This window comes from Pan troglodytes, chromosome 14, assembly GCF_028858775.2.
Source record: "Pan troglodytes isolate AG18354 chromosome 14, NHGRI_mPanTro3-v2.0_pri, whole genome shotgun sequence".
Classification (NCBI taxonomy): domain Eukaryota; kingdom Metazoa; phylum Chordata; class Mammalia; order Primates; family Hominidae; genus Pan; species Pan troglodytes.
Window position 1 is genome coordinate 82,879,324 of NC_072412.2, and position 23,247 is coordinate 82,902,570.

At 36.6% G+C, this 23,247-nt stretch overlaps 1 protein-coding gene across 23 annotated transcripts in view; it reads right to left on the minus strand.

The window, feature by feature from the left end:
• The window catches only part of MYCBP2 (MYC binding protein 2), a 282,961-nt gene that overhangs the window by 156,570 nt on the left and 103,144 nt on the right, over positions 1-23,247 (minus strand). For all 23 annotated transcript variants that reach the window (XM_063792229.1, XM_063792227.1, XM_009427092.5 and 20 more), the window contains 6 exons: positions 16,668-16,785; positions 10,774-10,978; positions 9,985-10,138; positions 5,465-5,637; positions 4,284-4,409; positions 4,067-4,194 (listed from right to left, as the gene is read on the minus strand). In XM_063792229.1, the coding sequence (XP_063648299.1) occupies positions 4,067-4,194; positions 4,284-4,409; positions 5,465-5,637; positions 9,985-10,138; positions 10,774-10,978; positions 16,668-16,785 (904 nt within the window). The remainder of the gene's footprint in view (positions 1-4,066; positions 4,195-4,283; positions 4,410-5,464; positions 5,638-9,984; positions 10,139-10,773; positions 10,979-16,667; positions 16,786-23,247) is intronic.

The window sequence follows — 23,247 nt, forward strand, 5'->3', positions numbered from 1 at the left end:
GATGGAGGAAGATCTACCAAGCAAATGGAAAACAAAAAAAGGCAGGGGTTGCAATCCTAGTCTCTGATAAAACAGACTTTAAATCAACAAAGATCAAAAGAGACAAAGAAGGCCATTACATAATGGTAAAGGGATCAATTCAACAAGAAGAGCTAACTATCCTAAATATATATGCACTCAATACAGGAGCACCCAGATTCATAAAGCAAGTCCTGAGTGACCTACAAAGAGACTTAGACTCCCACACATTAATAATGGGAGACTTTAACACCCCACTGTCAACATCAGACAGATCAACGAGACAGAAAGTCAACAAGGATACCCAGGAATTGAACTCAGCTCTACACCAAGCAGACCTAATAGACATGTACAGAACTCTCCACCCCAAATCAACAGAATATACATTTTTTTCAGCACCACACCACACCTATTCCAAAATTGACCACATACTTGGAAGTAAAGCTCTCCTCAGCAAATGTAAAAGAACAGAAATTATAACAAACTATCTCTCAGACCACAGTGCAATCAAACTAGAACTCAGGATTAAGAATCTTACTCAAAACCGCTCAACTACATGGAAACTGAACAACCTGCTCCTGAATGACTACTGAGTACACAATGAAATGAAGGCAGAAATAAAGATGTTCTTTGAAACCAACGAGAACAAAGACACAACATACCAGAATCTCTGGGACGCATTCAAAGCAGTGTGTAGAGGGAAATTTATAGCACTAAATGCCCACAAGAGGAAGGAGGAAAGATCCAAACTTGACACCCTAACATCATAATTAAAGGAACTAGAAAAGCAAGAGCAAACACATTCAAAAGCTAGCAGAAGGCAAGAAATAACTAAAATCAGAGCAGAACTGAAGGAAATAGAGACACAAAAAACCCTTCAAAAAATTAATGAATCCAGGAGCTGGTTTTTTGAAAGGATCAACAAAATTGATAGACCGCTAACAAGACTAATAAAGAAAAAAAGAGAGAATAATCAAATAGACGCAATAAAAAATGATAAAGGGGATATCACCACCGATCCCACAGAAATACAAACTACCATCAGAGAATACTACAAAATCCTCTACACAAATAAACTAGAAAATCTAGAAGAAATGGATAAATTCCTCGACACATACACTCTCCCAAGACTAAACCAGGAAGAAGTTGAATCTCTGAATAGACCAATAACAGGATCTGAAATTGTGGCAATAATCAACAGCTTACCAACCACAAAGAGTCCAGGACCAGATGGATTCACAGCCGAATTCTACCAGAGATACAAGGAGGAACTGGTACCATTCCTTCTGAAACTATTCCACTCAATAGAAAAAGAGGGAATCCTCCCTAACTCATTTTATGAGGCCAGCATCATCCTGATACCAAAGCCGGGCAGAGACACAACCAAAAAAGAGAATTTTAGACCAATATCCTTGATGAACATTGATGCAAAAATCTTCAAATACTGGCAAAACGAATCCAGCAGCACATCAAAAAGCTTATCCACCATGATCAAGTGGGCTTCATCCCGGGGATGCAAGGATGGTTCAATATACGCAAATCAATAAATGTAATCCAGCATATAAACAGAACCAAAGACAAAAACCACAGGATTATCTGAACAGATGCAGAAAAGGCCTTTGACAAAATTCAACAACCCTTCATGCTAAAAACTCTCAATAAATTAGGTATTCATGGGACGTATTTCAAAATAATAAGAGCTATCTATGACAAACCCACAGCCAATATCATACTGAATGGGCAAAAACTGGAAGCATTCCCTTTGAAAACTGGCACAAGACAGGGATGCCCTCTCTCACCGCTCCTATTCAACATAGTGTTGGAAGTTCTGGCCAGGGCAATTAGGCAGGAGAAGGAAATAAAGGGTATTCAATTAGGAAAAGAGGAAGTCAAATTGTCCCTGTTTGCAGACGACATGATTGTATATCTAGAAAACCCCATTGTCTCAGCCCAAAACCTCCTTAAGCTGATAAACAACTTCAGCAAAGTCTCAGGATACAAAATCAATGTACAAAAATCATAAGCATTCTTATACACCAACAACAGACAAACAGAGAGCCAAATCATGAGTGAACTCCCATTCACAATTGCTTCAAAGAAAATAAAATACCTAGGAATCCAACTTACAAGGGATGTGAAGGACCTCTTCAAGGAGAACTACAAACCACTGCTCAAGGAAATAAAAGAGGATACAAACAAATGGAAGAACATTCCATGCTCATGGGTAGGAAGAATCAATATCGTGAAAATGGCCATACTGCCCAAGGTAATTTACAGATTCAATGCCATCCCCATCAAGCTACCAATGACTTTCTTCACAGAATTGGAAAAAACTACTTTAAAGTTCATATGGAACCAAAAAAGAGCCCGCATGACCAAGTCAATCCTAAGCCAAAAGAACAAAGCTGGAGGCATCACACTACCTGACTTCAAACTATACTACAAGGCTACAGTAACCAAAACAGCATGGTACTGGTACCAAAAAAGAGATATAGATCAATGGAACAGAACAGAGCCCTCAGAAATAATGCCACATATCTACAACTATCTGATCTTTGACAAACCTGAGAAAAACAAGAAATGGGGAAAGGATTCCCTATTTAATAAATGGTGCTGGGAAAACTGGCTAGCCATATGTAGAAAGCTGAAACTGGATCCCTTCCTTACACCTTACACAAAAATCAATTCAAGATGGATTAAAGACTTAAACGTTAGACCTAAAACCATAAAAACCCTACAAGAAAACCTAGGCATTACCATTCAGGACATAGGCATGGGCAAGGACTTCATGTCTAAAACACCAAAAGCAATGGCAACAAAAGACAAAATTGACAAATGGGATCTAATTAAACTAAAGAGCTTCTGCACAGCAAAAGAAACTACCATCAGAGTGAACAGGCAACCTACAAAATGGGAGAAAATTTTCGCAACCTACTCATCTGACAAAGGGCTAATATCCAGAATCTACAATGAACTCAAACAAATTTACAAGAAAAAAAACAAACAACCCCATCAAAAAGTGGGCGAAGGACATGAACAGACACTTCTCAAAAGAAGACATTTATGCAGCCAAAAAACACATGAAAAAATGCTCACCATCACTGGCCATCAGAGACATGCAAATCAAAACCACAATGAGATACCATCTCACACCAGTTAGAATGGCAATCATTAAAAAGTCAGGAAACAACAGGTGCTGGAGAGGATGTGGAGAAATAGGAACACTTTTACACTGCTGGTGGGACTGTAAACTAGTTCAACCATTGTGGAAGTCAGTGTGGCGATTCCTCAGGGATCTAGAACTAGAAATACCATTTGACCCAGCCATCCCATTACTGGGTATATACCCAAAGGACTATAAATCATGCTGCTATAAAGACACATGCACACGTATGTTTATTGCGGCATTATTCACAATAGCAAAGACTTGAAACCAACCCAAATGTCCAACAATGATAGACTGGATTAAGAAAATGTGGCACATATACACCATGGAATACTATGCAGCCATAAAAGAGGATGAGTTCATGTCCTTTGTAGGGATATGGATGAAATTGGAAATCATCATTCTCAGTAAACTATCGCAAGAACAAAAAACCAAACACTGCATATTCTCACTTATAAGTGGGAACTGAACAATGAGAACACATGGACACAGGAAGGGGAACATCACACTCTGGAGACTGTTGTGGGGTGGGGGGAGGGGGGAGGGATAGCATTGGGAGATATACCTAATGCTAGATGACAAGTTAGTGGGTGCAGCGCATCAGCATGGCACATGTATACATATGTAACTAACCTGCACATTGTGCACATGTACGCTAAAACTTAAAGTATAATAATAATAAATACATAAATTTAAAAAAAATTAGTATTACTGTATTCGATTTTAGCAATGTTTTCTCTATCGCTTTTTAAAAAGAAGCATTAAAAACAAAATAAACCCAGTTAAAAAGGAAAAAAATTAGACATTAAATAATAAAATAATAAATTAAGTCAAAATCAGTATGTTCAAACAAAAAAGGACAAAATTGTTGATGAACTTTACCTTAATTTTAGCAGTATATTCTCCTCTACCTCCAAACAGACCAAGACCACCAAGTAAAATATCAGTGTCGGCACTGAAACGTATAGCTTCTACTGAATGGGCAGAATAACCCCAGCCTCCTCCATGACCTAGAATATATAAATCATAATCTATGTTTTAAAAGATCCATATATATTTCAGTTGTAAGACAATATTTCCTAAACCGAAGTATACATACTTTCAAACCTGTTTACCACACTATAATCTTCTTTAGAATAAACCTTCATTACTGCTTGAGTCTCTTCCTCTGTACTTGCAACACCCATTTTTAAGTCCTGCATAGCTGCCAAGGTATCAAGACAACCTAAAACAACAAACAAACAAAATTTAACTCCTTGAAATGAAAATGTCCTATGGTATTGATGACATTAAATGCTATAGGGGATAAATTAAAATAAATAAACTCAGAATATTACTCCAAGCTTTAAACATCATTTCATGGAAGAATGCTTAAAACCAATACAAATTATCCCTTGTCTGATTAATGATCATATTTAAACTTGCCATACGACAACCTTTTACACAAAACTGGATCTCTGAAAAGTTGAAATCACTTAACCTTTGAATTCTTACAAGGTTCTTCCTTTTATGAAACTCCAAATTAGTTTGATTCTTAAAGTGCTATTTGAGGAAGACACATTAGTGTCACACAAACTTAATCAACACTAGTGTTGGATGTCTACAATAGAAACCAAAATGAAATTTGAGAAAAAAGAAACAAGGAGTTATATTTATGATATAGTAATTATATTTAGGAATATGATTTCACACCTGCAAGTGCTAGAGTCTTAAAATGAGTCTTTTTAAGGATCATTTTTAAAAGCAACAAAATACACAGTTACGTAGAGTGATATAAAATTTCCAGCTACAAAATAAATATATTGCACTACATCTCAAAGTAATTAAATAAGTACTACATCTCAAAGTAATTAAATAAGAATGAAGTTGATATGCTGTGGAAAACTGTGTTATATAAGAAGAAACAGAAGATGTATATAAAATTAATTCTATTTTATAGAATTTATTTAACATAATATACATAAATTAAATATTATATACTTGAACATTTTATCATATCTTTAAAAGTTTATACATTCAAGTTGAGCAAAAACATTATTTTTAAGGGTCTACCTCTGTGAAAATTAAACAATTGGGCATACATAAATCTTTGATAGTGTTAGTACAGGTCTCATGTATTGTTTTCTGTGGAATTAGCCTCATAGAGGATTTAACTTATTTTGTACATTATTATTATTTAACAAACAAGACAGAATTACATATAAATTTAAATACTCTAAAAAAAAACCCTGGACAGCACACATTAATGTGAATTAACGGTACATCAAATCGCAACCCTACCTAAAATGTGCAAAGCTGCATGAGATCGGGTAGTGAGGGCCCTTGATCCTGTTGGTAAGGCAAGTTCAGGACTTAGGATACTACATCTGGACTGCATGTCTGCTGCAGAGGGAAGCCGGGCATCAGCAACCACCGCATTGTAACACCACAGCTCTCTAGTATTTGGTCGAAACCTTTAAAGAAAAAGAATAATTACAGCACCTCAATGTGGTTTTGTTTTTAAAAAAAATTCCTAAAACATAACTGATGATACAAAGAGAATAAATAATATAGTCAGCTTAAAGAGGACAAATGTAGCTCATTATCTTCTGGATCTAAGCTAAACATATAAAAAAACTATATCACTAAAAGTGAAATAATTTGAAAATAGTAATGTAGATTATAATACTTAATACAGAAAATAGTAATGTAGATTATAATACTTGACTGTATAAAGTTTTGATACATACATATAAATATGAAACTCAACAAATACCCCATTAAAAAAGTTTAAAGACAAACGACAAGTTGAAGAAAAATGTGAAGTGTACATGTGAGACACAGCTACAATATCCTCAATGTATAAGAGCTAGAAACAATCAATCCATAGCAAAAATTGGCAAGGACATGGAATGCTATCCATAGAAAGGAAGCACAGATAGAATGGATGTGGATGTTCAACCATATGAATAAACAGTAAAAACCAATTAAAAACTATTAGGAACCCACAACGTCTTCATCATCCCATTTCTCTGATCTCTTTTGTAACAAAAACTTCAAAAAACGATCTCCACTTCTTGACCTCTTTTAGGGGTCGGGAAGTGAGGGATGCAAGCTATTGTTTAATAAATATAGAGTCTCAGTTTTCCAAGCAAAAAAAGTTCTGATGATCTATTTCACAATAACATAAATACACTAAACACCACTGACTGCAGACTTTCAAAATGATTAAGATGGCAAATTTTATACTGTTTTTTACCACAATTAAAAAATTTTAAATTATTTTTAAAAAGCACTTAAAATAGCATTTGGGAGAAAATAAATTATATGATAGTAGCTTCTATAACTAGTAGCATTAATATTATTGCATTATTGCTTTTGGGAAGTTCTGTTGATCTCATTGTTTAGGTAATCATTCTTTTCTCTCTGGTTGCTTTTAAGATTTCCCCTTGGTCTTTAGTATTCAACAGTTTCACTAACTCTCTTGATGGTAAATAATAGAAACACATAGGTTCTAATATCCGTGGATTCAAGTCTCTTTTTGGTTCTGGAAAATTCATGGTAAGAGACAAGAAGATACTAGAAATTATCTGCCCATGCCCCCACCAAGCCCCACCCGCCCCAGCCCCAGATGAATGAGTATTTGACTGCTTCCTCTACTCTATGTTTACTTTAACTCCAAATACAAAATTCACTGTTCCCTCTACCCCTTCCTTTTCATGTGCAACATGTGGATTCAGTAAGCCTAATCAAAACCTTACAAGAATGTGACCACATCCTCTCATTTTTTCTTTTCCTTTTCTCCTCCTGCTCTCTTTTCCTCTTTAAATGCTGAAGGCCTCAAACCTCTTCAGAAAAAGTACAGGGCACAGATCCTGCTGTGGCTTGTCTTTTCTTCCCAGGCATCTCCTCAACCTTGGAAAAATAAACTTCTAAAGTGATTCAGACTTACCTCAGTCATTTTACAATTCTGTGAGCCTATCTTTTAACTCAGCAATTCTACATTTTAAAAGCTAGCTTGCAGAAATACTTCCACATGTGTGTAAAACTCTGTGTGTAGATACCTGTGTATTTGTTCACTGTAGCATTGTAGGTAATATTGTAATATTAAAAAAAATCTAAAATGTTCACTGATGGGCAAACAGTTAAGTATATTTGGTATACCCAGACTACAGAATTCCACAATTTTAATAATGAAGCTGTTCTTTAAATACTGACTTGGAAAGATCTCTAAATTATTTTTGAGCAAAAAATCTAACTTTTAGAGTAGGTATGTTTTTATTTACATAAAAAGAAAAATACATGCATTTTAAAAGGTGTCAGACGATATAAATCAAACTTCATACTTGTGATCCACAGAGAAGGCTAGTGGAATTCGGTATGGGAAAAGAAACAGATACAGAGTATGACCATCCTTTTTCCTGTATGTATTTTTGCTTTGTTTTTTAAAAAATAACACAAATTCACATATTATTTGTGTAAATTTGTATGTGGGAAATAAAACAGGTGTTCTTAACATTTATCTGCTCTTTATAGATGTTGTTTCTAATTACTCAGGCAAAGTTGGCTCCTAAAGAATATAAAATGAAGCAGATGCAGGCCAGAAGGAAAGTCAAAGTAAGCTAATATTGGATGTGCAATGCATATGATAATTATAAAATTTAAGTGCCCCATTGAAAAACACAAAAGACACAAAGCAGCCAGAAGTCAGGATAACAGAAATTCTGATCCTGATTTAAAGAAAAATACCTCTCAGCTGTTTTACCAAAACATCTCTTAATCTCTGTTTTCCAACAATGGAGAAATTGATCAAGGAGCTGGCAGGGCATTTGAGATCATCTGTCCCATTGCTACTACCATAAATGGAAAAGACAAGGTTCAACCAGCTGAACATCATACTTGAGAGTTCTGTTAAGACCCCAGGGAAATGGTTCTAGTTCAAGTAAGTTTTTACTGTTACACTTAGTTATACTGTTATTGCTAACTTAGTGAACGCATCCAGAAACAGATTCCACACTGCCAATTTTTATTTTTGTTTTGCTAATGCAAATTTACTTCATTTAAAAATAAAACATGTAAGAACTACAAAACAGTGAAACATCAATTTACACCTAAGTCCAAACCAGAGCCTGCTCTTTGGTAACTAAGTCTCTTGAACATTGACTTCTGATCGGTAAGTAACTGCAGCCAATTCTATCTTTACATCTTTTCTCCTCTCTATCCCCTCCATTCTATCCCACTGTGACCATTCTAACTTTGGTTCTTAATACCTCATGTCTTCATAAGAATGATCACAAAAGACCACTCACCCATAGTCTCTTGTTATTTCATCTACCCTGCACAATGCTGCCAGGGAGATGTAATTGATTTGAGATGTACTCAACTCAATACTGGCCACTACGCCTTCTCATAAAATGCCCAAATAAGAGAGGAAGCTGGCCAGCAACCTGGGAAGTGCAGCAGTCTCTTCACTCTGAATGCAAGCCTCATTATTAATCTCTATTTTGGAACACGGAAGAAAATTATCAAGGAGTTGGCAAGACATTTGAGATCATCTATCCCATTGCTACCACATGGCCTCTTAGAACTTGGCTGTCTGATGAGAATGCAATCAGGCATGGGTAGAAGAAGGAAGACAGAGAAAAAGTCTCCTCACTCACACTACTTCAACCTTTCAACTTACTGGAATCTTGCCTACTAAGGCCGGCCGCAAAAGGAAAGAAGTGCTCAGCCCTGTGATGAGCCACTGTGGTGATGGCAGGGTACACCTCCTATTAGTATCCAAAGCTAGAAACACTAAGAAGGGTAACTTATTTATTCATTTTGTATATAAAGCACCACAATAATTTTTTTTCTTTTTTTTTTTTTTTTTTGAGACGGAGTCTCGCCCAGGCTGGAGTGCAGTGGTGCGATCTCGGCTCACTGCAAATTCCGCCTCCCAGGTTCACGCCATTCTCCTGCCTCAGCCTCCCGAGTAGCTGGGACTACAGGTGCCCGCCACCACGCCCGGCTAATTTTTCGTATTTTTAGTAGAGACAGGGTTTCACTGTGTTAGCCAGGATGGTCTCGATCTCCTGACCTCGTGATCTGCCCGCCTTGGCCTCCCAAAGTGCTGGGATTACAGGCGTGAGCCACCGCACCCGGCCCAGCACCACAATAAATTTCAAACAAATGCAACATAATTTCTTGAGTCTCTTTTGTGCCTTATTTATCTCTATGTTTTTATAATTTCCAGAATGCATATAATCCTGTATATTTCTCTACCAGTAAGAGTATTTTTTAATGCACATTCTTAAAGGGCAAGCTCAATTATCTTCTTTATTCTTTATTGTCTTTGGCATAATTTCCTCCTCATAGTTAATAATAATTATGAGAACAAAAAATAGAATGAATTCTATACAATATAAACAGGATTGATGACAGACTAAAAATAACAACAGAACTCTCAACAGTAAAATTAATAATTATAACGATAATAGCAAACACTTCTATGGCACCTAGGATGCACTTTTGTAGTATTAGCATCCCCATTTCATAAATGAGAAAACTGAGGCACACAGTCAAAGTAACTTCTCCAGGGTGACACAGAAAGCAAGTTGTGGAGCTGGGATAAACCTAGGTAGTGTTGCTCAAAATGCATGCTCTTAACCACTATGCTATAGTATAAAGGTCCCTGTGAATCACTGAGACAGAATTGCAGTTATTAGATAAACAGGAGAGTACTCACATGTGAAAAGTCCGCCTGTAAATAAAGTTTATATTACCATAAGAGTATAACTGCATCAAAACTTATTGACTATTTTATAAACTGAGATGCTTACCTCCAAATTACATCATATACAGGATCAAGACACACACCAAATCCTTGCAGATCCTCTTGTTCTGAGTCATTAAAAGTTTTACAACTCCCATCCACTTTATTTATCAGAAGGCATTTAAATGGAGGAGGTTCTGATATAGAAGCAGGTACCAAGCCTTAAGAAAAAAATATTTATATATAATTTTAATATATATTACCCTTTTAAATTCTCCAAAACCCATAAAGTAGTATTATCTCCATTTCTGAGGTGAATAAGCAGAGAATAAAAGAGGCTAAGTAATTAAAAAATCTTTAAGTGGGAGAATTAGGACTAAAACCTCAAGATGTCTAAATCCACAACACATGCTCCTAATCTCTTGCTATACCACTCTATTATATAATTATTCACAGTATCATGGACAGAGTACAGATTGATAAGTTGGTCTTCGTGAAATTTCAAAGTTGGATTTATATAACCTCCCATAAAAATTAATTTCTAACATTTATTTAGCAAGAAACAATGCATAAAACTCTCTTACTCTAATATGGATTTTATCCTACTAGAATTTAGTTTATAGTTCTACCACTGTCTAGCTCACAAATACTGTGGTTTCCAGATCTCCCAATTATTCCATTCTTTCAGCACAGAGACACATATAAACGGAGACATTTACAGGCTTTGTTTAAATTTCTTTGAGCAGAAAGAAAACAAAAAGCTACAAAAGTACATTTCATTACAGGGAAAGATAAACCATTTACTATCAATCAAGACAAGAGTTTGGAAGGGGCATTTGTTTATTTCTGGTATTACCTATTATGTGTTTACTGGCAAAAATTTCTGATGTAGCAAGTACATGAGAATTAATAAGTGCTTCATCAATTCGTAAAAAAGTTTGGTCCCCACTTGCACCTATCCAAGTAGCTTTTCTTCCATATTTTGATCCAATGTTAGGCATGGGAGCTGGCTTTGCATTCCAATATGGCACATCCAAAATTGGTCTGCCCAGTTGTCCTTTCTAAAAGATTAAAGAAACCATATTAGCAATATTGCTGTGTAAACAATCTAATTTTCATAAAGTTAAGGAGGCAGTAGATAAAAATCAATCTATGAAACTTTATTTTTCACCAATTGTTAGTTTGGGTTTTTAAAATAAATACACTATGTAAGAAATTTGGACCAAATATTTATAAAGTAATAAAATAATTTCTATTATTCCTGGAAAGTCTTAAAAAGTGCATTATTTTTTTTTAAAAAGTTTGAAATATTTTCCACGCAAGAAGAATCTCCAAAATACTTTGTCTTCACCTACATTTAAATGAAAAGTACGACAAATACACACAATATGTTAAAATATTAGTATTCCAAATTGTTCATTTAAAAAGTCACTTTGACACAGTAAGTTGATAGTATAAAAGAAAGTCACTATTGAACTCATATAATCTGAGAATATCCAAGTAAAAAGACCAAAATAAATACTGAAACTGTGAATACAATTAGAAAAATATGTAATGTTGTTTTCACATGATATGTCCCTAAATTATTTCATTTATGTTTTAAAATAAACAGCACAATCAATGGTAAGGTATGATATTTTAAGTAAATAACTATTAACCAGTTTAAAAGTATGGCTCTCTATAGGGACCTGGTCAGGTAAGAGTTTAATTTAAAAAGTAATAGGAAGTTTCTCACTAGTAAGCCTGCAGCTGAAAAAGAATAAAAGAATGCTGACATTGACTCAATAGATATTCTTCCACCCCTGGCTCGGGACCTCTCTCCCTCCACAGCATTCTGGAACAAGGGAGCCTGGAGCACTGCGAACACTCTGGTCACGTTCTCATCCAACCACCAGGTAGCACAGCAAGAAAACACGGCCACAAACTAACTGTGGAAGCAACCGAGCTTCAATCCCTGGACAGAACCAGGGAAGGAAACATGGCAAGCACATGATTAGAGAAGCAGCCAAAACACTCAACATTTATTTCTCACACTCTTTTAAGATCTGTCCTTAGTTTTTGACAAAAATAAGAGAGCACAAAAATGTAAACAGGGGCCAGTTGCAGTGGCTCACGCCTGTAATCCCAGCACTTTGGGAGGCCGAGATGGGAGGATCACCTGAGGTCAGGTGTTTGAGACCAGCCTGGCCAACATGGTGAAACCTCGTCTCTATTAAAAACATGAAAATTAGCTGGGTGTGGTGGCATGGGCCTGTAATCCCAGCTACTCGGGAGGCTGAGGCATAAGAATTGCTTGAATCTGGGAGCCGGAGGTTTCAGTGAGCTGAGATCATCATGCCACTACATTCTAGCCTGGATGACAGAGCGCGACTCTGTCTCAAAAAGAAAAAAAAAAGTAAATAGTGAGCAAAATATATCATATTCAGGGATATATTCTGCTTTTGGAGGAAAAATAAATAAGTTATCTTTTTCATTGACTATTGAAACAAATATGTATTCCCTTACTACCAACTAATATGAAGAAAAGCAGTTCAAAAATGTGTTAGATACCTGGACAACCCCATAAGGACCAGAATGTGGTTATAAATAAGCTACATTTAAATTCATAAAAGTTCACAACTAGGACTGCTGGGACTGGAGGACAATGACTGTCTGACTTCAAATCTTATTACTCACATAACCACCTCAAAAGACACAAAAATATGCTGTGCAAACAAATCTACATGTGACTCAAACCTTCAGCAGTGGAAGGAGACAGCGGGTGTCATGATCTCTATGTTTCCTGTAAGCAGAAGAGCCAAATTCCAAGAGTTCTCTCCACCCACCTGCTACTGCAAACCTGAGCATGTGCAAAGCACGAACGGGGAAGTTCTTAAGAAGGAGAACAGAGGTGTGTGAAGAAGTTAGAAAAAGCACAGGGAAACACATGCCCCCAAAAAGAAAGTTAACCTTCAATGCCAAAATACTAAATATGGATCCGAACTTTGAGGATCAGAGCACCAACTAAAGGCAAAGGAACTTGGAAGTAAGCAGGACCATTCCTCACCCATCAGACTGGCACAAATTAAAGGTACCACAACACATTCTGTTGGCAATTCTGTGGAAACAGGCAATCTCATACACTGTTAGTGTGAAAGCAAAATACAGGAGAATTGTTAATATCTCACAAAACTACATACGCATTAATGCATTAACCTTCAACACAGTAATCTCACTTCTAGGAATTTATCTCAAAGATACACCTCTAACAATATTCACTACTACCATTACAAAGTATTGGAAACCACGTAAATATATAAACATGAGAAACTGAATGAATAAACTATCATATATACACACAATGGGGTATTACATGGAGGTAAAAAAAAATGAAGAGCTTTATGAACTGATATGGAGTGATTTCTAGGAGAGATGCTGAAGCGAAAAGAGCAAAGTGCAAAAGAGCATATATAGGCTATTACCTTTAAAAAACGGGAAAGGGGAAATATATATATTTATGTACAGTCACATGTCACTTAATGACAGGGATATGTTCTGAAATATGTGTCATTAGGTGATTCTGTGATGCTGCGAACATCAGAGTGGACTTATACAAACCTAGACGGTATAGTCTACTACATACTTAGGCGATATGGTGTAGCCTATTGCTCCTAGGCTACCAACCTGTACAGCATGCTGGTGTACTGAATACTGTAGGCAACTGTAACCCATTAGTAAGTATTTCTGCATGTAAACATAGAAAAGGTATAGTCAAAGTACTTATTATAATCTTGTGGGAACACCTTAGCATACGCAGTCCATCACTGACCAAAATACTGTTATACAGTGCATAACTGTGTATACACATACATACATATATAGGTATATATATATATAAAATAGTGTGTCTGCATGCTTATATATCTTCACAAGAAAAAACACAAGAAGAAAAAACTGTAAAACAATGACATTCATTACCTCCAAGTGTGGAGTGAAAGGTGTGGGAAGGCAGGAATGTCAAGGATATGGGAGGAAGTGACACCTCTTGAGTATACAATTTTTGTATAACTTAATTTTTAGCAACATGTAAATGTTCTATATATTTTAAAAATGAAATAAAACTTAATCAAAGGATAGGGTGAGGGGAATCTTAAACTGAAACAAATGAGCCCCACTCTATTCCAAAGGAATCACAATTTCCACTGAAAGGAGTGAGAGAGAGAATCCAGGCCACTCATGGACAGTGCTTGACTATACACCTTCAGACTTGGGGTGGGGAGCAGGTGGGAGGGGAAAGAGCAAGAATGACCTTTCAGTGAGTTTGTTTTTTTGAACTTGTACAGGCAAAGCAAATATAAAACTATTTTAGACATATCTGGGGACTAAGTGAGAAATAAATATATTGATATTGTTGAGAGGAAAGATTCTTACTGAGGAAGACAGTACATAAATATAGAACAGGACAGGTAAGAAAGAACCTTGTGGGAATGGATTGGAAGTAGAAGTCACAGTGTGGGCTTGTTTCTTTTTCTTTCTTTTTGAGACAGGATCTTGCTCTGCTGTCCAGGCCAGAGGGCAATGATGGAATCACAGCTCTCACTACAGCCTCGACCTCCAGGGCTCAAGTGATCCTCCTACCTCAACCTCCTGAGCAGCTAGGACCACTGGCATGTGCCACGACAACCAGCTAATTTTTTTAATAGAGATGGGGTCTCACTATGTTGTCCAGGCTGGTCTCAAACTCCTGGGCTTGAGTGATCCTCCTACACTGGCCTGCCAAAGTGCTGGGATTATAGGTATGAGCCACCACACCTGGCCTATGATTTCTAAAATACATACATATATGTGGACATATAAATATATGCATACCAGAGATCCAAAGACGTCCTGTAGCAATGAACACTTCTAGTGCCCAGTTAGTGTCTAATACTATTCCCCACTAAAAAGAATCAGGGTTCTTGGAGAAATGGCTGATTCTAGGACAGTCATACAGGGCCTGTACAAAATAAACCCTGAACAACTTGTCATGCTGGAAAGAAAGGAAGCGCTCCAAAAAATGAAGGGGCATGTCACAAGAATACAGGAGCCAACTTGAAGGGGCTACTGCTGGCCAAATCGGAGATAATCTAGGCACCCAAATAATTAAAGATGATAATGAAGAAAATACAAATACCTGAGTCTATACCAATAATAAGTAGAAAAACAAGTAAACAGGAAAGGAGGGCTCTTGCTTAAAGGCCAAGTGCCTACTGGAGTTGAAAAAAATCACCATTTTTTAAACATTATAATAAAGACTAGCTCAGGAAAGAATGATCAATGAATGCTAAATCTAGGGGGAAATTTTGATGAGAAGCAGGCATCTTAAAAGTGTCAACCTACAGGTTGCTTATAGTTTCAAAGGAGAAACAGTACAGAAATCAGACATTTGATCAGGTGATCAAAATGTCCATAATCAATGAGGAGCAGATGGACATTCTGAGCCTTCACATGTGATGCAGTGAGGGCAAACACAACATCACTTACAGAGTATCTTGGCCTGGGTGCACAACCTGCATCTAAACATGACGACATTATCAGAGAAACAAAAATGAAGAGGATTCTATTTTTCAAAACAGTACTATATACTCTTCAAAAATGTCAATGTCATAATAGATAATACATAGCTGTAGAAATGTTACAGATTAAAGGAGACTAAAGACACACAACAGGCAAATGTAATGCCTGATCCTAGATTGGAGGGGAAAGAAATGCCAAAAAATAATTATTAGGTCAATTCACAAAATACAAACTAAAGTATGTAGGAGGTAACGGGCCATAATGTACACAAGACATTATCAAAGGATTTGAGAAAAAAATATATTTTATATACATACGTACACACACACATTTGTGCATACACACACACTGCGTGTGTGAGAGAGAGAACAGCCACATGTGCAATAATAAAGCAAATGCTGGATCAAAATGTTAACAATAGGTGAATCTGGTTAAAGACACTAACCAGATATTCTACACACTGTTCTTAGTTGTGCAATCTTTCTGTAAGTTTGAAACCATTTTCAAATAAAATATTTTAAGTACACATTTACAGTTTTTAAAAAATCAAAAGCTGTAAATGTCATCTCAGACACTTAGGTTCAAGAGTTCTTAGTAATTATCCACGTCTGAAATGGTACAAGAGTATTAGCACAGTCTCGCAAAGATTTTTCTTGATATCTACTATGCCCAAACTACACAAAATTCTTAGAGCATTTTCACTCTTTAAGCTTTGGTGCAGAGAGAGGGAGAGAATGTGCACAAGCGCCTATGTAACAGACAGGCGGATAGACTCAGAGGGTGGAAAAGGAAAAAAGAAAGTATAATTTTAAACAAATCAAATAAAAAAAACTAGGCTTTTAAAAGGTTACAAAATAGCATAGTTCTATATGTTAAGAAAAATTCATCTCTACAAGTTAGATGAGAAATAACCTTTCCTATGACAGAATTAGCTCTATTGAATGCTTAAAAGACTTTAATCTGAAATAAACATGTCCAATTCTAACAAAGCTGTTAAATTCAATAAATTCTAATGCTGAGCTAGAAAGGAAAATTACTTCAAAGAATATCATTCAGGTTTAGTGTGTGTTGGGGATGAAGGCATGAAATATGCATATGTAACAATTATAATATAATTGTTATATTATATTCTGGAAACAGAAAAAAGAGCTAATATAGACAAATTATAAGGCAATGGTATAATGCAATATTATTAATGTTTTAAAAATTCCTTACAGAAAAACTTCCAAATGTGAAGACCTGTCCATCCATTAAAAGTACTGCCGTATGGTTGCTGCCTGCAGTGACTTGTGTGCTAGGGCCTGGCAATGCTTGAACAAGAGTGGGACATCCCCTAGGTTAAAAAAAAAAAAAGTAAGTCAATTTCTTACAAAACTCAACTAAAATAAAAACAATAAGTAAGCAATGCAACAAGGAGTAGGAAAGATAAAAGGCACTCATAAGAATATTCAGTAAACATTTAAGTGCTAAACGCCTATCTCCATTCCAGGTACTAGGTAAACAAAGATGAAAAAGACAGTTGCTGACTTTAAGGAGATCATCAAAAAGATCTTCTAAATGTAATTACCCTAATTATAGACACATAATAATTTCTGAAAAACTGGTGCTACATTTATTTTTAATCTGGTACTCTGTATACTGACTGGCCTGTTAGAGATCTTTATAAATAATTATTGGATGAAATAAAAATCATGTAATGCCTTAACAGAAATTCAATCCAGGAACTAGATGAAATAATTTTATGATCCTCTTTTCTAACTTTTATCACTAAGCTATAAGTTTAGATCTTAGAATCATAGTTAATGAGTCAAAACACAGTATCATGAGAGGCATTAGAGCAGTGACTACAAGCTCAGGCTTTAAAGCTAGACTGGCTGGGTGCGAATCCTGGCTCCCCAACTTAATAATAATGCGACCAGACTTCGAACAAGTTTTTCATTCTTTTTGTATTTCAGTTTTCTCTTTATCACATGGAGAATACTAACAAACGGTGTCTACCCCCACAGAGTTCCTGTGAACAGTAAAGAGGCCCATACGTGTCAAGTACTTGGATCAGCGTCTGGCACACAGTTAACACTTAATGAACGTAACTATTATGATAAATGACATCCTAGTATCCTTTCCTACTTTTAACAGCCATTTTTAGTAACCATTATCTGTAATTAGAAACACAACCATTATAGAAATAGTCCACACATAGTAGGAGAGCTCTGCTTTTGAGAAAATGTAATTATGACACTTTAAATTTTAAAAATTATATAGTAGTTTGGGTAATTTATGATGAAGGCCTTAACTAGGAGCAGTGCAGAGTGAAAGAGATGGTGACTTTGATAGCTATGTAAGGAACAGAATTGACGAAACTTGGCAGATGATCGATATGGGGCAAGGAAGATTTTTTTTGCTTAAGCAACAGAGTAGATAGTGGTAATATTCACTTAAGCTATGAGAATGAATGAGATCTAGGAAGACTCTTTGAGAGAGAAAAGAAGAGATCCTAATTTCCCTTATGAGTCTCTTCTAACATTTTAGATACAGACCGAGGAAGAACAGCTCACAGACATCTAGAATAAACCACACAGAAACAAAGAACTCAAGGAGACTCATTGGAGGAGTAGGTTTCAAGCGTGGAAAATAAAGTACATGCCAAATGCTCTAAGGAGACGTACAACTAACCACTCGATTTAGCAGAAGGAGGTCTCTTTGGTGGAAGCAGGCACCACAATGCAGCAGATAAGGAGTCAGAGAATACACAAAGTAGCTCTAAGTATCCCAGCACTAAAGGGAAAAAGAAAGGAGAGCCAGCAGCTAAAGGAAAAATGAAGCTGAAGGAGAGGATTTTTTTTTTAATGATAGAGATTTGAGGAAGTTTAAAAGGTGACTCAAAATAAAGACGCTAAAGACAAAGGTTAAAGAGAAGACAGGAAACAGAAATAGATCTCTAAGGAAAAGACAGCTAGGTTTCATAGCATGGACACGACAGGTTCCTCTTTAACTGTAACATAAGGAAAGAAGCAGAGAAGTGGTATGGATGGAAGTAGGTTTGCAGGGTTGGTGGGCTGAATAATTTCTTATATCTGTTGCAATGTACATGGAGGTCCTATGTTAAAAGGAGGAAACAGGTGAGTGGAGAGTTTGAAGATTCGAGAAAAGGTGTGGTGGTAGATGGAACAGATACATACCGAGAGCAGGAATTTTCAACTCGGATATAAAGGACTTCTAGGAAGTCCATGAGTGAGCTTCAAAAGATCTCCTAAATTTTCAAGCAAATTTTTAAGTGTATATTCTTGTATTTTTCTGGATAGAGACCCCATGTCTTTCATCAAACTCTCAAAAGGTATTAAGTCAAATAGTTCAATACTACACAACAGGAGGATTAATGACCATTGTAGAGGAACTGGTTGAATCTGGAAATTAAGTATCAATCTGCATAGGTATGGTGATTTCTTACCTTCCAGAAGCCTAAGTATAGGCATAGGAAATATTAACAGATTGATTCATGTTTGCGGTTTTATCATGTCCTAGCACCACGACCAGGAGAGTGGGAAAACTGAAGAAATTGGTAAGAGTATAGGTGAAGAAATTAAGCAACAGTCTTTAACTTGAGTAGGAAATAAAGTTAAAAAAAGGGTGAAAAAAGAGTAAAAAAGTAGAGGGCTGTGGGGCATAAAGTCAAAGGGAAATAAAGTAGGGCTGCATCACAGAAGAAGAAAGTATCATCAGATTATGGATATTTAAACTTGAGAAACTGAGACACAAGAAGATTAAGTAACCTGGCCAAGATCATATAGCTACCAAGTGACAGAATCAGGACCCAACCTAGAGACTGAACCCAGTCATTCTGGCAATATAACACATTAAATAAAGAGAATATCAATAACATTTTTCCATCTTCATTATCATGCACACCACAATATTGATCTTAAACAACACATTATTAATGTGTGCTATATAGTAAATTCCAGTTAACAGCTCTTGATTACTAGAGACTTTTCAAACATATTCTCCAACTGTAACCCTTTATTTCAACTATCTGTAAATGTTTTGCTTTGTTGTAGTTAATACATATGCTATAGAAGCTTTGTTCCTCCCAAGATTGTTCCTCTATAGACATAATCAACTCCCTTCTGAATTAATAACAGAGTTCTTGGTTGCTACTTTCCAAGTTCCACAAAAGTCCAGGCAGACAGGGTAACTGAGTGCTTAAGATTGAAGCGGTCTTGATGAATATCTAATCCACTAGGCACAGTATATAGGTATGACTACTGCATTATCCGTTGTAGCTCTGCCCACACTTCATGTAATCAGTCTTTCAGTTACCACTCAATGGAACAAGGACCAAAACATTCCATGCTGGAAAAGAACAACTTTGGGCAGTTAAAACAAATCCCACCAGTGTTTAATCTTAAGAAATTATAGTCATATGGTTGGTAAGAAGTAAAGAGCTGAACCTTGCCTCTACAGTTCCTGGTTCGATGACTGTGTAGCATCTACCAGTTACTATACCACTGTGTAGATCCTACCAATGTTTAATCTTCATAAGAAACCCTGATATTTTGTTTCAACATTAAATGCTATCGTATTTCATGAAGACGATAAATTCAAGCAATTTAAAATACTGAGCATACTGCTACAATATTATTACCTGAGGAAGTCTGGCCTGAAACTGCCCTATATCTCTTCAGACTTGGGAATCGAAGAATGGTGTTCACTGGTATAATCAGGACCACAAAGTAATGTTTTTAGGTAATCTCTTCATTTTAAAAGCTGACATGAACACCTTCCCTCTCAGCGGCCAACACACCTCAGTGCGGTGTGGAAGGATGTTGTGCTCATGCTGCTCATTCTTCTGAGTGCCAAGTGCATAGTAAGATAACATAACCTGACTATAACATGGCCATGCTTTTCACTACTTCCCTTTCCACTCTGGCAAGACCATGAAATACTGCTATTTGCCAATTATTTTCTGTGAAGTGCCCTCTTTGCTGCATACATGACTGAGACCCCATCTTATCTAACTGCAATGCACCTTTCCCAGTTTCTATGGCTCACAAAATAACCACCAGCTAAATAACAACAACAATAGCCACGATGATACAAATAAACCCTCTTCTTCTGTGTCCCAACTCTCATATGAGAAACAGAACAAAAAGTCGCCACGTTCTTCCCCACACAGGTTATAGTCATCCCTCACCATCCATGGGGAATTGGTTCCAGGATCCCCTGCAGCTACCAAACTCTAGGGATGCTCAAATCCCTTATATAAATTGGCATAGTATTTGTACATAAACTACACATGCTCCTGTATACTTTAAAACATCTCTAGATTACTTATAATACCTAATACAATGTAAACACCATGTTAATAGTTGTTATACTCTGTTGTTTAGGAAATAATAACAAGACAAAAACATCTGTACATGTTCAGTACAGATGCAATTATCGTAGGCCTAACTATGTTTTCTGTCAAGATTGATTGAATCCACAGATGCAGAACCCACAGGTACAGAGGGCCAACTGTAATTACTACCCAGATTCAGCCTCTGCATTTCAGTAATGTTACTCAATTGCAAAGCAAAATATCAGTTGGCATCTAACACCTGTGACAGTAATTGCTCAACACTGTTGGTATTATGTCATATCCAGCAGACACATCTGATAAAGTAATTCTGCCAAACACATCTTTTGCTCTTTGCAAGTATGATATTCGTCATTAAATATTTATGATTGTGATAGTTTTACAAACCTCTTGATAGTAGTATCAATTTTATGTTTCAGTTGTGTTTTTAATAAGAAGTTCAACTCAATGATATCTCAATCGTCTCTTATCATTAGCAACAACATTCATAAACATAACTCAGGACATTCCCTTTTGTTGCCATTTTTTATGCAGTGCCCACAGATCTGACCCTGCCTCAGCTCGAGGGGTAGAGAGTGGTTCTCATCCTGGATACATATAGAATCTGGGGACCTTTTAGAAAAAACTCTGATGCTGGCATCCTATCAAGGACCACTCCCCACCCCTGTCCCACCCACAAGCCTTCCAACACACACATCTCTCAGAAATGCTGGATGTAGAATCCACATATGATATTTTTTCAAATTCCCTAAGTAATTCTAATATACAGCCAGGGTTAAGAATCACTAATCTTTACCATGTAAATGGCAGAATTCCATCCCTGCCACAATAGTAGAGTGAGTTCAAGACACAGTGACAACCTTGAATTTTATTTAATGACTATGTGAAGATAACTTCTCTTTCTTTCACTGTATGTAAAGGAGAAACCATAGAAGTCCCCTTGATTCTGGCATATACACTGTGACTGCGAGGAAGAATAAGGCAGAGTAGAGGGTCAAAAAGGTAAGTTTTTGCAGCAAAGTGAATTGCTGAGTGAAGTCTGGCTTGAAGCTGCTCTCTACCTTTCCAGACTTCATAAATACTCCTGTTTCCATGGTGAGACAACCACAGACACAGACCACTCAGTTCTCCTTCAAGACAATCTGCTACAGAGAGCAGAGTTAACTATTATAACAGCCTCAGGTGCTGTCCCTTTGGATGCATGAGGACATTCGTCCCCTGGGGTGCTACCAGCTGTGACTGAACATGGTGAAGGCATGAATGTTGGTCTATTCCTGCCCAATGCAGGACCCTTCCAAAGGTATCCTCAGCTTAGGGACACATCACTGGCCTGGCTAAAACTCTCTTAATGCTATGCTGGAACCTAGACTCCTACCCGATTCTTCCTTCTCTTTCTCCTTTCATAGGGTCAAAACTACATTGTATCTGAAGGCCTTCCCTGTCTGTGCTTGTGCTTTTCCCCTTTATCTTTTTCACCTGCGTTTTCCCCTAATAAATTCTTTGCACATCTAATCCTGTCTTGGCATCTGCTTTCTGGAAGACCTGAACTAATAAAGATGGATTTTCTATTACTTTCAACCAAAAGTATTCTGACTGCATTACGTAGAATACAAACTCGGCTGCTGTAATGAAAGACAAGTAAGAGGGACTTCAAGATACAAGTTTATTTCTCACGCAAGAAGCATGCAATTTAAGAAGCTGATGAGGCAGTTCATGGTGTCAGAGACCCAGTCTATTCCCATCTTATGGTTCTGCCATTCTCAGTACACAGTCTCCAACTTATCTCTGTGATGACTTCTTTAGTTTCTGCTTCCACATATTCATTCCAGCCAGCAAGCTGGGAAGAGAGAAGGAAAAATGGAAAGGTACACCCTTTCCCTTTAACAGCAAGATTCCAAAGTGGCACCTATCACTAAAGTTCACTGGCCACATCCTGCTGCAATGGAAGCTGAGAAAGGGAATCTTTAGCTGCACGATCATGTCACGAACTAAAACTCCACTACCAAATGAAGTAGGGATATTAGGAAATTACCACCAGTCTCTCTACTACTATTTGCAATAAGTCAAAATAGTTAATCAGAGAGACCAATAGGTTCTGTCCAAAAATTATTCAAAAGCTTCAATGACTGCATATTAGACCAAAATTTCAAAACAGACATCAGGAATATGTTTGAATCCATTGCTGACATTTTTTAAAAATACAATTCACTATTTTTCTATTGCCATGCACAGTGTTTAAAAAGATAATTGCTAAGAATATAGTGATATTTTGTGATAATCATAATCACTCTCCTATTTAAAATATATATCAACTTTTCTCCTGAAACTACAAAATCCTTCATCTCTACAAAAGCACTCAACCATAAGATCAGAAACCACCAATAATTCATGGGCCACACTTTGCAAAGCAGTGGTATAATATTATTTTAATTCTAGAAA